This window comes from Monodelphis domestica, chromosome 1 (genome assembly GCF_027887165.1).
Source record: "Monodelphis domestica isolate mMonDom1 chromosome 1, mMonDom1.pri, whole genome shotgun sequence".
In the NCBI taxonomy this organism is placed as follows: Eukaryota; Metazoa; Chordata; class Mammalia; order Didelphimorphia; family Didelphidae; genus Monodelphis; species Monodelphis domestica.
Window position 1 is genome coordinate 715,273,879 of NC_077227.1, and position 13,221 is coordinate 715,287,099.

The 13,221-nt window shown below is 43.3% G+C and overlaps 1 protein-coding gene across 3 annotated transcripts in view; it reads left to right on the plus strand.

Moving 5' to 3' along the window:
• DDX19B (DEAD-box helicase 19B) overlaps positions 1 to 13,221 on the plus strand; it is a 42,390-nt gene that overhangs the window by 4,358 nt on the left and 24,811 nt on the right. Inside the window, exon 1 of one of the 3 annotated variants that reach the window (XM_007477515.3) lies at positions 3,928 to 4,060. The exons of 1 other annotated variant lie outside the window; for it this stretch is intronic. In XM_007477515.3, coding sequence (XP_007477577.2) covers positions 3,989 to 4,060 — 72 coding nt within the window. In that variant the 5' untranslated portion in view covers positions 3,928 to 3,988. Of the gene's footprint in view, positions 1 to 3,927; positions 4,061 to 8,152; positions 8,726 to 13,221 lie in introns of those variants that run through there. One more of the 3 variants, XM_001375578.5, reaches the window with a different exon arrangement.

Genomic DNA, 13,221 nt, shown 5'->3' on the forward strand with positions numbered 1-13,221 from the left:
TCCAGAGTTCTATGATCCATATTGTCTCTTTCACTTCTTCCCTCTGCCATCCAGGAGCTGACAAGCAATTCAATTTGAGTTATATCTATATTATTATGTAAAACATATTTCTATATTATTCATTTTTATAAGTGAATAATCTTATAAAACTAAAACTCCCAAGCAGATACCCAAATAAACTATGCTTCCATTTGCATTTTTGCTCCAATAGCTCTTTCTCTGGAGTTAGATACCATTCTTTTTCATGACTCCTCAAAATTGTTCTGGATCATTGTATTGCTGCTAGTAAGAAAGTCTATCTCACTTAAGTGTTAAGAATTTAGGAATACACACACATCATGTATATCAAACATAAAACAAAAAAGTCATATGACTTCAAATGCATTTCCAAATGATCTTACATAGAAAAACATTAATCCCATTACCTTTGGCATTGAAATGACTCTGTGTATATATAGCCTTCCATTTTCTGGTTATTTTACCCTCAGTGTGCTGCTCCTTGAGGGCTGAAGCCCGGTTTGTCTCTAGTAGCATAGTGCCTTTAAATACAGTAGGTGCTTAATAAATGTTGAATTGAATCAACAATTTTACATACTTGAAATATTTATGTAATTGAAGCAAAAATCTTTTTTGTTTTTAATGTCACCCAGAGACTTCAAGGTGTATTGGTCACTTCACATTTCGCATATCTGGAGGCAGAGGACCAGAAGGGAAACTTTATGCATATGCAATAAATACCTTCCCAGAAATAAGACTGTCTTAGATGATCAGTGAGAATTGTATACTCTAGGGAAAGAAGGCACTGGAAATCATATGTCTGTAGAAGTGTGGTCAGTGCCTGGGTTAAGAGTAGAAAATGTAGACAAAAACTCTATAGTAAACCTATCCTAAATTTCAGGTCGTCCAGACTTCTCTTACATACACAATATTTTGATAGCAGGCCTAAATTTTTTTTTTATCTCAAGTTGCTTTTACTCTGTCTGCCTTTTCATACATGATAGTGTCTATTCTAGTTAATTTGAATTAATTTGAATGTTTCTACTAAATATAATTAGGATAGCAAAATCTGAAATAAAAAATGATAACTTCTAAAACCATTTAACTAGAAATTATTCTTTAGTTGTCTTTGTTAACATTTTCTTTCTTCACTACCATAGCTAAGTTAGAGGTGAATAATTATTATAGGGATGCTGCTTTATTGTGGAGGCACAATTGTTGGAGGCAGCTAGATGGCTCAATGATAGAGGGCTGGACCTGCAATCAGGTAGACCTGAGTTCAAATACAGTCACAAACATTTACTAGCTGGGTGACCTCTATTTATCTTAAACCACTGGAAAAAGAAATGGCGTTATCTTTGCCAAGAAAATGCCATGGACAGTATTGACATACTATCATAGTCCACAGAGTCAGAGAAAGTTAGACATAACCCAACAACAACAGCCTTATTATGGAGGGAGTAGCAAAGCCAAGTCAGAGGGTTTTTTTTTTGCTTTTAAACATTATTTTATTTGGTCACTTTCAAACATTATTCATTGGAAACAAAGATCATTTTCTTTTCCTCCCCTCCTCCCACCACCCCTCCCATAGCCGATGCGCTATTCCACTGAGTATCACATGTGTCCTTTATTCGAACCCATGTCCATGCTGTTGGTATTTGCATCAGGGTGTTCATTTAGAGTCTCTCCTCAATCATATCCCCTCAACCCCTGTAGTCAAGCAGTTGCCTTTCCTCGTTGTTTTTACTCCCAACGTTTGTCCTCTGCTTGTGGGTAGTGTTTTTTTCTCCTAGATCCCTGTAGGTTGTTCAGGGACATTGCATTGACACTAATGGAGAAGTCCATTACGTTTGATTGTACCACAGTGTATCAGTCTCTGTGTACAATGTTTTCCTGGTTCTGCTCCTTTCGCTCTGCATCACTTCCTGGCAAGGCAGAGGTTTAATGGAAGGGGAAGTTAAGACAAAATCAAACAATTTAAAGAAAATGTGAAAAATTCAACTCAACAGGTCTGTTTTGAGTGCATATGATGTTTGGCAGATTATAAAATAAACTTCTAGGAGGTCACCTTGTTAGGCTAATAAGACTACTGACAACAAATAAAGCAGGGCAGCATATGACAAATGTTTAAATGACTATCCATAAGTACTATAGGAATTCATAGAATTACAGAACTCAGGGCTGAAAGGCCCTTGATGGCTCATCTAGTCCTCCTCTTGGTTTCAGGAGATCAATGTGAACTGAAGAGAAAGGCCCTGTGGAGGACTTGAGACTTTAAACTTAAGCTGAAGGATGATGGTAGGACTTGCAGAGGAACTCACTAGCCTGGCTGGAGGAAAGTGTCTGATTAATTAGACATAATGTTAGAAGAGGGCTTCTGAAGCCATATCGCACAAGACCTCAGCAGCTAGGCTGAGGGGGCTCCCAGGCTCTTTTGTGCTAGTGTTTTCCAAGAGCAGGTGATAGAGCAGGAACTAAACCTTTAAATTAGGCCTAGGACAGAGTCTTTAACTCCTCACTTTGACTTGGCAGCTTCCTGGCTCCTTCATTCATGGTTCTTAAGGGCTGGGCAACCTCTAGAGATCATCTGTCTGTGTCAGTGGTATCAAACCCAAAGAGAACAGATTCCTGTGGTGGCATTTGACTTAAAAAGTCACACTTAGTGGTTTCCACATCAAATTTTTATTTTTATTAAACATTTCCCAATTACAGTTTAATCTGGTTCTGCAGTACTCTAGGAGAGGCCCCATTTGGCAGCGTTTGACACCTCTGAAGTAGTACAACACTTTCATTTTATTTTATTTTTTCCTTTTTTAAAAATTTAGGATATTTTCCCATGGTTACATGATTTCATGACCCCCCCCCCCCCAAGCTGACAAGCAGTTCCCCTGGGTTAATGCCTTCATTTTAAAGAGGAGGAAATTGAGGCCTAAGGGAAGGTTAGATGAGGTCCTATGAGCACTAAGTAACAGAAACTGAATTCAAATCTATCCAAAGGAAAAAAATGTGAAAAGTTAGACAAGTAGCAATGAATTATAGCAAATTTAATGATTGAATATTCAGTCTGCTATGGGTTGATTTAGGGTGATAGGAGCCACCTTCCTCACTGACCTTGCTTCTATGTATGTTATCAAAAACTAGCATGACAGAGAGAGACTGGCTGGTTGGTTCATTCAGTGGGGAAGATCATTCTAGTCCATTAGCCTGGCAAATAGTATTCCTTTTCATGCTGCTCCTTCGGGTCACTTGGAGAGGGGAATGGGTCTGGCCCCGGCCTATCATCTCCTGCTTGACTGTGTGGCCCTTCCTGCCCCTGGACCTTGTTCTTCCCGAGCCCTTTGAAGTGTGTCCTGTTGCTGAGCTGGCCTTGTTTATGACCTTGTTGGGAGTTGAATCATAGTATTGACTAACCTAATTGATCCAGGTCTCAGAAGAAGAGCCTGCTGTCCTCTGACTCAGGAGCAGGGTGCTGCCCAAATTCATTGGGGTGCCAGGCTCGTTTTACCTTTCCTGTTCTTCCAACAAATAGCTGCTAGAGCAGGGGGAAATGCTGAGCCCTGCTAGACCTAAACTGTTTGGGGAAGGCTTCTGAGGAGCTCCCAAACAGAAGGCTTCCTGGGGATGGTGAGGGGGTGCCCTATAGCTTAGCCCCCATGAATGCTCCTGCCTCCAGGTGTTTAGAAGTATAGTTGCTGCCCTCTTGGTACAGGCCCAGGGTGGAATGGGTGAAGGAATCTGTGGGGTGGGTGGGCAGCCTTCTGGGGCCTGGCCTGGCTGGGCTCTCTTGCTCCCCCAGGTCCAAGGCCCCCCAATATGTATACCCCGCCAAGGACCTGCTGCTTTTGAGGGCTCTTCCCCTGCCCTGATTGGCTGTCCCAGTCCTTCCATCTTCTCCCCGGCCAATGACGGCTTCCTCCAGGCCTGGGCCCTACCCAGGGTGGCAGTTGGAGCTGCTGTAACTGCCACTGCCCAGGGGGGAGCTGTGGAGGCCATGGCCGGCAGGAGTGGCCGAGCCAGAGGCCGGGCCCTGGGCCTCTTCTCCTTGGCCCTGCCAGTAGGAGATGTAAGTGTTGCTGGGGTCTGGGGAGTGTGGGAGGTTTGTATTGGGGGAGTAGAAGATGGAGAAGGAAGAAGAGGAGAAGGTCCAGGCCTCGGCCTAGGTCTGTGGGCAGCCAGCTTTGGTGAACCCTTCAGAAGTCACCCTGTCAGCTTCTCAGATGACAGAGGAAGAGTTTGGAATGATCTCTAGGCACACGATCTTTGGGTCTAACCCTCTCATTTTAAGGATGAGAAAACTAAGGTATAGAAAAGGGCCTCACAGGTTAGTGTGTGGGGTAGGATTTGAACTTGTGCCTGGCCTGGCTGCCATTGTTCAGTGCCCCAATCATTACAGCAGTTGGGGATAGGAAGAATCCCATCTTTACTAACTCTTTAAGATCTCCAAGGCATTTTTGAGGTTGTGACTCTTTGGGCGCTTTTCTTGGCCAAGATATTGGAGTAGTTGGCCATTTCCTCCCCCAGCTCATTTTACAGGAGTCCAAAGTAGACAGAGACAGGGTGAAGTGACTTGCCCAGGGTCACGCAGCTAGTAAAGTAAATGTCTTAGTTCAGATTTGAACTTGTTTTCCTGACTCCAGGTCCAGTGCTCTATCAACCTTGCCTTTTAGGTATCTCTGTTTTCAGGCCATCTGCTATCTATTTTGGCAGTTGTGTAGCTATAACCAAAGCATATGGTTTGTAAATGTCATATGTAAGCTCTCTGTTCAATAGTGTATAGGAATACAGATTTGGTTCAGTGATTGGACAGTTGGATGACTAACCTGAGCTTAAGAATTTTACAAATGAAAGAATTAGCTATTAATGTTTTGTGTGAAAAATGAAAGAATTACAATTGGTAGTTCATTACTATTCATAAAACAAAAACAACCAGAAACAAAATTAAATGCTGTTTGGGTCATGAAGTAGCCTGACCAGTAAGTAGCTAGTTTTTTTTTTTATTCTGAACTGAAATACTCAATAAAATTAGTATTAACATGTTCACAGTAGAACAGAAGAACATAACGTACATAAAACTGTAAATCTCTGTTTTGGTACAATTTGTTCTCTTTTATCCTAAAGGTTTTAGTGCATTTTAAAAATTTAAATAACTGCAGAAGCATAGATTCTACAACTTTAAAAAAATCACTTGAAAGTTTATTCAGATTTATACTTAGTTTTGTGAATTTTGAATAATATTCCATTTTAACAAGATGGCAATCATTTTTTGGTAAGTTTGTCATATTTGTCCTTCTGAAATTATTAAACTTTAATTCACACTTTTGGGAAAACCTTTATATTAAATTCAACGTATTAGCTCAGTGGATTGAGAGCCAGACCTAGAGACGAGTCCTAGGTTCAAATCTGGCCTCAGACACTTTCCAGCTGTGTGACCCTGGGCAAGTCACTTGACTCCTATTGCCTAGCCCTTACTATTTTTCTGCCTTGGACAGGAGAGAAATTGATTCCAAGACGGAAGATAAGGGTTTAAAATAAATAAATAAATTTAACGTAACTTTTTTGGTAAATTACATGTAATACTACTTACATGTAATAATTTTCCATATACATTTTCTGAAGTTATAGGATCCAAATTGTCTCCCTCCCTTCTCTCCTTCCCTGAGATAGTAAGCAATTTGATCTGGGTTACACATATATTATCATGTAAAGCATATTTCTGTATTGTTCTAAGAGAATACTCATTCATATAAGACCAAGACCCCAAAAAAACAGAAGTGAAAAATCATATGCTTTCATCTGCATTCCAACTCCAACAGTTCTTTCTCTGGAGGTGGATAGTATCCTCATTGCATTGTTGAAAGTAGCTAAGTGTCACATTTGATCATGCCACAATATTGCTATTTCTGTATACAGTATTCTCCTGGTTTTGCTTATTTTACTCTGCATCAGTCAATGTAGGGCTTCATAGTTTTTTTCTGAAATCATCCTCTTTATCATTTCTTATGGTACAGTTGTATTCCATCACTATCACATATCATAATTTGCTTAGCCATTCCCCTAATTGATGGACATTTCCTCAACTTCCAGTTCTTTGACACCACAAAAAGGGGTGCTATAAATATTTTTGTACAAGTAGGACCTTCTCCTCATCCTTTTTTCTTTTAATCTGTTAAGGATACAGACCTAGTAGTGGTATTACTGAATCAAAGTCTTATAGCCCTTTGGGCATAGTTCCAAATTGTCCTCCAGAATGATTAGATCAGTTCACAACTCCACCAGAAAAGCATTAGGGTCCTAATTTTGTATCTCCTTCAATATTTATCACTTTCCTTTACTGTCCTATTGTCCAATCTGATAGATATGAAGTGGTACTTGAGAGCTGTATTAATGTGCATTTCTCTAATCTAATCAAGAATAATTTAGAACATTTTTTCATATTATTAACAGCTTTAATTTCTTCATCTAAAAACTGCTTGTTCATATCATTTGACCATTTGGCATTTGGGGAATGGAAAGTTCACCATTTTCAGAGCATTACTTGGCTGTGCCCAGGTATTGATGATTTAATTGCTTTGGCTATCTTCTCAGCCTTGTCACTGGTCTTTGAGAATTTCAGCAGCTGAAAAAGTGATCCTATAGTCATCAGAGTGAGTTTCTCTAAAAAACCCCTTTGTAACAAAAAATATGACTAGTTAAGCAAAATAAATTCCCATGTCCAAAGCGTTTTATTCTGAATCTTGTGTCCCATCACCTTTTTGTTAGGGTGGAGGTAGCATGTTTCATCATCAGTCCTCTGGAATCATGATTAATCATTACATAAATCAGAGTTCTGAAATCTTTCAAAGTTTTTTTCTTTAAAGGCATATTCTTATTTTATAAATTTTCATCTTTTGTTCAATTTATCTTTTTGTTTTATATTGCAAATATTTTCCCAGTTTTCATCTCCCTTCCCCCTCCCATAGAACCATCTCATCTATAACAAAGAATTTTTTTTAAGAAAAAGGCAAAGAAGAGAATAATCAGCAAAATTGATCAATTTTAAAAGTGTGTTCTTTGTATGGTGGCAACTTTCACTTTTAATTGTGGTGGGGGTTCTTGATATTTATAAACATTATTGTTGTCCTGGTGTGTATGTATTGTTTTCTTTATTTTTCTTCACTACACATCAATTCATGTAAATCTTTTCTCTGTATTGATCCTATTTGTAGCTTCTTCAGCATACCACAATGTGTCCTGCTGGTTTCCTTCTGTATCCATTCAGACAAGTATTCTAAAGTTTTTTCTGTAGCTTTTCCTTTGATCCTTTCTCTTGGTGCAGTAGCAAGTACAGTTCTTCAATTGAGGGGAACCCCTTGTTTTCAGTGCTTTGCTATAACTAAAAGAGCTGGTTGCAACATTTTGGGCACATTCTGGTTCCTTTTCATCTTCCTTGATGTCTGAGATCTAGGCCTCATGGGGCCATCTCTGGGTAAAGAAACATGCACAGTTCATTGACTTTCTGTAATGTCTGGATCCTCTCCGATTTGTTCCTCAGACAGTATATTAATGTGCTCGCTTTCCCTCAATGCTCCAATGATTATCTTTTTCCAGTTTTGGGGACATCTTTGCCAATCTGTTGAGTGTGAGGGAGATCCTTAGAATTGTTTTAATTCCCTTTTCTTTAGTTATTAGGAAATCGTTTTCATAAGCTGTTAACAACTTGGATTCCTTTCTTTGAAAGCTGCCTATTCATGTTTTTTTTTTTTAAATCTTTAATCTACTAGAGAAGGAGTGGTTTTTATAAATTTGAATTCATTCCTTATATATTATGGATTTGAGACCTTTGTCAGGGAAACTTACTGAAAAGATTTTTTCACCCAATTAACCCTTTCCCATACAATGCAATCATCACTGAATTTTTTGTGCAACTCTTTTTTAATTTTATATAATCAAAATGTCTATCTGATGGGACTTTTAATATCTTAAGTCAGGTGTCCCTGGGGATTGGTTGAGGCCACCAAACATCTGCTAGGCTGCTTTCTCCCTCCCCCACTGTTTTTGGTGGAATGGTGAGTTTTGGAAGGCTTTGGGTTGATCAGGGTGTGCTCTGCTGTGTGTTATTGTGTCGTCTGTTCTATATATCGGTTTCTCCACCTGCAAAGCTCCCTGCCTGCTTTGCGGGTACCTCGAGAGGTGGTCCTGCCACGCCTCTTTCCTTCTCTTGGTCCCCCATTCTTTCTCTTGAGATCCTTAACCTTTTATTCCCCACCCCCAGTTTATGGACGAAACCGAGGCGAAGAGCGACGAAGTGACGTGCCCAGGTTGCCCAGCTTGTGCGCGTCGTGGGCAGATCTGGGGAGGACGCCCGCGCCGGCTCCTTTGTTGGCACTGGTGTGGTTGCGGGGCGGATTTGGAGCGCTTCTCCTAGGCCGGTTGGCGGCTGGGTTTTCTAACTGCTTATCTGTGTGGTCGCATCCCGGCCCCTCACACGGCTGGAGGACGAGTGGTCCAGAGCTTGTGGCTTCCAGGACGGCCCGGAGCCGGCCCGAGGAGAGGCGGGGCCGGGCGCCCGGCAGCGGAAGTGCCGGCCCCTCTCGCCGCCGTGCCGCCAACTCTTGTTGATCTCTCGGCTGCACCATCGCTCATGGGTTCCGCCGTGCCGGCCCTGGAGCCCTACGGGCGGCCCCTCAGCCCCCGGCTCCCCGACTCGTGGGCCCTGGCGGTGGACCAGCAGGAAGCGGCGGCCGAGTCGGTGAGCGGGTCCGGAGCCCGGGCCCCGGGGAGAGGGCAGCGAACGGCGGGGAGTTAGGGCCGGGATCGCGGGCGGGCGGGCGCCTCCACCTCGGCACTAAGGTGGTGTCGCAGCGTAGAGTCGCTACTCTCCCTCTCCCCCTCCTCTGCTTGGGCGGAAAGAAAGGAAATCAAACCCCGGAGACGAACACTTGGCCGAGCGCCATACCAGGCCCAGCTGCGTCTTCGGGCCGTCACTTCTCCGGCGGCGTCTGTGGGAGAGGCTTCCTGCGGGCGCTCCTCACACAGACTGACACCTGTGGGCTGCGAGCTAGGGCCTCCAGGCGCCAGGCAGTGGGGGCAGGGGGAGAGGAAAGCCCCCGGCCCCGAGGCCACTAAGGGCAGCGCCTGATTCGGACCTGTTGAAGGAGTGATTTCCTAACCTGGGCGTGGGCGCCCCTCCCCCCTTTTGGCAGCTGCCTGGTGGGACCCGCTCCCGTGTGGGGACGGGAAAGGGATCTCGCCACTGCCCGATTAGGATGTGGGGGGCTTGTGCTCTGCCAGTGCGCTGGCGCCCTTCCTCCGCTATTTAACGCCCTCATCCAATGGCTAGTACCAGCACTCTATGGAAGGAACAGCGGGATGGAGAGGGCAGCCCGGGGCATCCTGAGCGCCTCCCACAGACGCCAGAACGGACGGAGGGGAAGCTGAGGGAGGGGCTCTTGTCCCCGGATCTTCCACATGCCCAACCGATCAGTAAACGAAGTTAGGTGCTTGGCCCTCCCCTCTAAACACCCACCAGCCCTTATCAATCCTGGCCGGGTTTGGAGGACGATTTAAAGCTTACTTTTTCATGGGGACTTTAATTCACAGCTATGATGGCGCTTTTGGAGTCATTTTAATTCTTCGGAATAGCTCATTTTTGTCCCTTCTTTGCCATTAGGTAGTAAACATTTAATAAATGCCTTTTGGTTGCTTGCTTGCCAGTATTCCTCATCCGGAGGGGAAAGCGTCTTCCCCAGCTCACAAAAACCTGGCTCCCTCCAGGAGACACCCCCCTGTACAGCATTAGGTGTACATTGTCAGATTTACCTGGGTCTACTAGGTCAGTAAGAGAGTAGGCATATTCCCTACTTCTCATGGCCTCTTCTAGATAACCCTGACTCCTTATGTCCCCATCAAAAAATGGCTCAGTAGATAGAGAGCCAAACCTAGAGATAGGAGGTTCAAATCCAGCCTCAGACACTTCCCAGCTGTGTGACCCTGGGCAAGTCACTTAACCCCCATTGGCCAGCCCTTATTGCTCTTCTGCCTTGGAGCCAATACATAGTATTGATTCTAAGATGGAAGGTAAGGGCTAGGCAGTGGGGGTTAAGTGACTTGCTTGGGGTCACAGCTAGGAAGTGTCTTTGGTCACATTTGAACACAGGACCTCCTGTCTCCAGACCTGGCTTTCAAACCACTGGGCCACCAAGCTGCCCCCTCTTTTTTGTCATGTCCTTCGAATTTTTATCCAATTCTCTTGAGGTGATTTGCCCAGTATAATATTAGACCAATGGATTCTACCTGCTCTTTGACTAAGCCCAATTATAATCCTTTACATTGTTTTTATTGCACTCAGTTGGAGAGAAAACATGGATGCATAGATATTGAATTATGTGCCTTAAAATGCGTTCTTGACAGCAGAGGCTGTTCACCTTTGTTTGTGTCATAGTGCCGGACACAGCACAGTGCTTTACACGTAGTAGGGACTTAGCAAATGTTTGTTGAATTATTGAATTGTCGAAGCTTCTGGGGGTCTGAAAAAACTATTGATATCACATAGGAGATGATGGTGAATAATAGTAACTGTATTTTGCAGGAGAAGAAACAGAAAAGGCTATGATAGACATTTGGAACCTGGTGAACTGTGGTACTGAAACAAACTCTTGTTAGAGGTTCTTGATTTCTTTTTTTTTTCTCCCCGATTTCTTTTGATGTAAAAACCTCAAAGTTGCTGAGAGCCTTTCACATAAGGTCAGTATTTCATCTTCTACCTCCAGCATAGCATGCTGGCCTGGAGTTGAGAAGATCTGAGTTCAAAACCAGATTCAAACTTTAGCTATGTGACCCTGGGCAGATCACTTAACTTCTGTTTGTCCTAGTCTTCTCATCTGTAAAAAGGGGATCATAATATTGCCTACATCTCCAAGTTGTTGTGAGATTCAAATGAACTAATATTTGTAAGAGTTTAGCACTATGCCAGGGACATAGTAAATATTATATGTGAGCTATAATTATAATTAAGATCAGATATAGTGCTGATAAATAATAGTTATATGCCCACTGCATTTTAATCTCTGGCCTGGGTGTTTAGATGGCTTAATATATTGAGTAATCATATTGCTCCCCACAAGTCTGAACTTTAGGGTGCCTAGCATGATAGTTGAGTAGCTCTTGAATTTGAGGCTGTATTTGGGCATATAAGCTGGAGAATATTTTGCAACGTATTTATAATCATTCCTGCTCATAAATGCTATTTTCTAGACTTGATATAATTTGACTACCTTTCCTATATAGTTGATGCCTCTTAACTCTCTGAGGTCTGCTTCTGACCTCATTATTCAATTGAAATCACTCTCTCCAAAGCTAAATCTTAGCTGCCAAGTCCAGTGGTTTTTTCTTAATCTTGGGCCTTCTTGACTTCTCTGTAGCTTTTCACACTATTGGTCATTCTCTTCTCCTTGACACTCTCTTCTTTCTAGGTTTTCAGGACAACCTGCTTCTCCAGCTTCTTCGAGGTTTCCTTTGCTGCATCTTCAAATTACCATGAGCAGAAGACAAAGAAAAAACCTGATCTTAGAAAATTATTTTAGTGACAGGGAAGATCAAAATGGAAACCCAGAATAGGACAGTGCCAAAATAGAAACGTGAAGCCTCAAAGAAAAGGGTGACAGGGATCAGGCCCCAAAAGAACTCCTAGAAAATTTTGAAAAGAAATAAAAAACCCAATAAGAAATGTATAGGAACAATTGGGTAAAGAAATGACAGAAAGAGCCAGTAGCTTGGTGAAAGACAAAAACCCACTGAAGAAAGCAACCCCCAAATCTGGCCGCAGACGTTTCCTGGCTTGGTGACCTTGGAAAAGTCACTTAAACCCATTTGCCTTAGTTCCCTCATCTATAAAATGAGCTGGAGAAGGAAATGGCAAACTGCTCCAGTATCTTTGCCAAGAAAACCCCAAACAGCATTATGAAGAGTCACATTCGATTGAACAACCACAGCAACCTCTGTTTTGGTTTCCAGACTCACATCTCTACCTACCTCTTAGACATCTCAAGCTGGATGGATGTCTATAGACCTCTTAAATTCAACCTGTCCAGAACAGCTCATCATCTCTTGTCTATTCTCTTTCCGTTTCCCGCCTTTGCTGTGACTGTCCAGAACACTTGCCCTCTTCCTAGAGCTCAGGCTCACAGCTTAGGTGGCATCTTCAAGCCCCCACTCTCTCCCTTCTCATTGCCAATCGATCGAGGCCTGTCGATTTTTCCTTGGTGACATCTCCACTCCCTTCTCTCTGACGTTGCAAGGGCCCTGGTGAGGCCTTCATCACCTCACTGAAATAGCCTGCTGGTTGGTTTGCCTATTCAGCCTTTTCTCTCTCCAGGCCATCTCACTCCACGGTCAGATCGATCTCCCTAAAGCTCAGGTGTGACCACATTGTGCTCCTACCCAGGATACTCCATGGCTCCCTCTTATTTCCAGGACCAACCACAAAGCCTCCTTTTTGCTTTTAAGCTCCTCATGCCTCTTCCCTTCAAATTTTCCAGTCTTTGCATCCCTTGCTTCCTCCCACATAGCCAGCAATTGAGCATGACTGGCCCTCCTGCCACTCCTCCCTATATTTTTGCTGCTTGTTCCTATGTCTGGAGCTCTCTCTTTCCTCATTTCTATTTCCTCAAAGTCCCAGCTAAAATCTCACTTTTTGCAGTATGTCCCTTTTAAGTAAGACCAGCACCTTCCTCTGTGACTCTAGCTCCAGTTTACCCTGCATGCACCCTGCTTGTATATTATTGTTTGCGTGTTGTCTCCCCCATGAGACTGGGAGCTCCTGGAAGGCAGGGACTGGTTTTTGCCTTCCTTTATATGTCCATGGCTTAGCCAGTGCCCAGCAGGGAGCTAGGGCTTAATAATGCTTGCTGACTTGCCTCCCACCTCCTCCTCAGTGCCTCTGCCCCTCTGATGGGAGCGATGAAGGGAAGGGCCAAAAACCCCTCCCTAAACCTCCATGTAAAGAGGCCAGCCCTCTCATGACTTCATTTTTTCCTCATGTGTGTCCAGCATATAGTCTAGTGCCTGCACATAACGGATGCTTAGTGTTTATTGACTAACTTCACTTGGCTAGTCTGCCATCCGAGAAATGGCAGCTCAGATGACATCAGATTAAATTCAGCAAATGTTTATTAAGATCCTTTTGTCGTATGTGGGTACCTGTGTTAGGCACTAGGGCTACAGAAGGGATGGTCTTTGCCCTCGAGG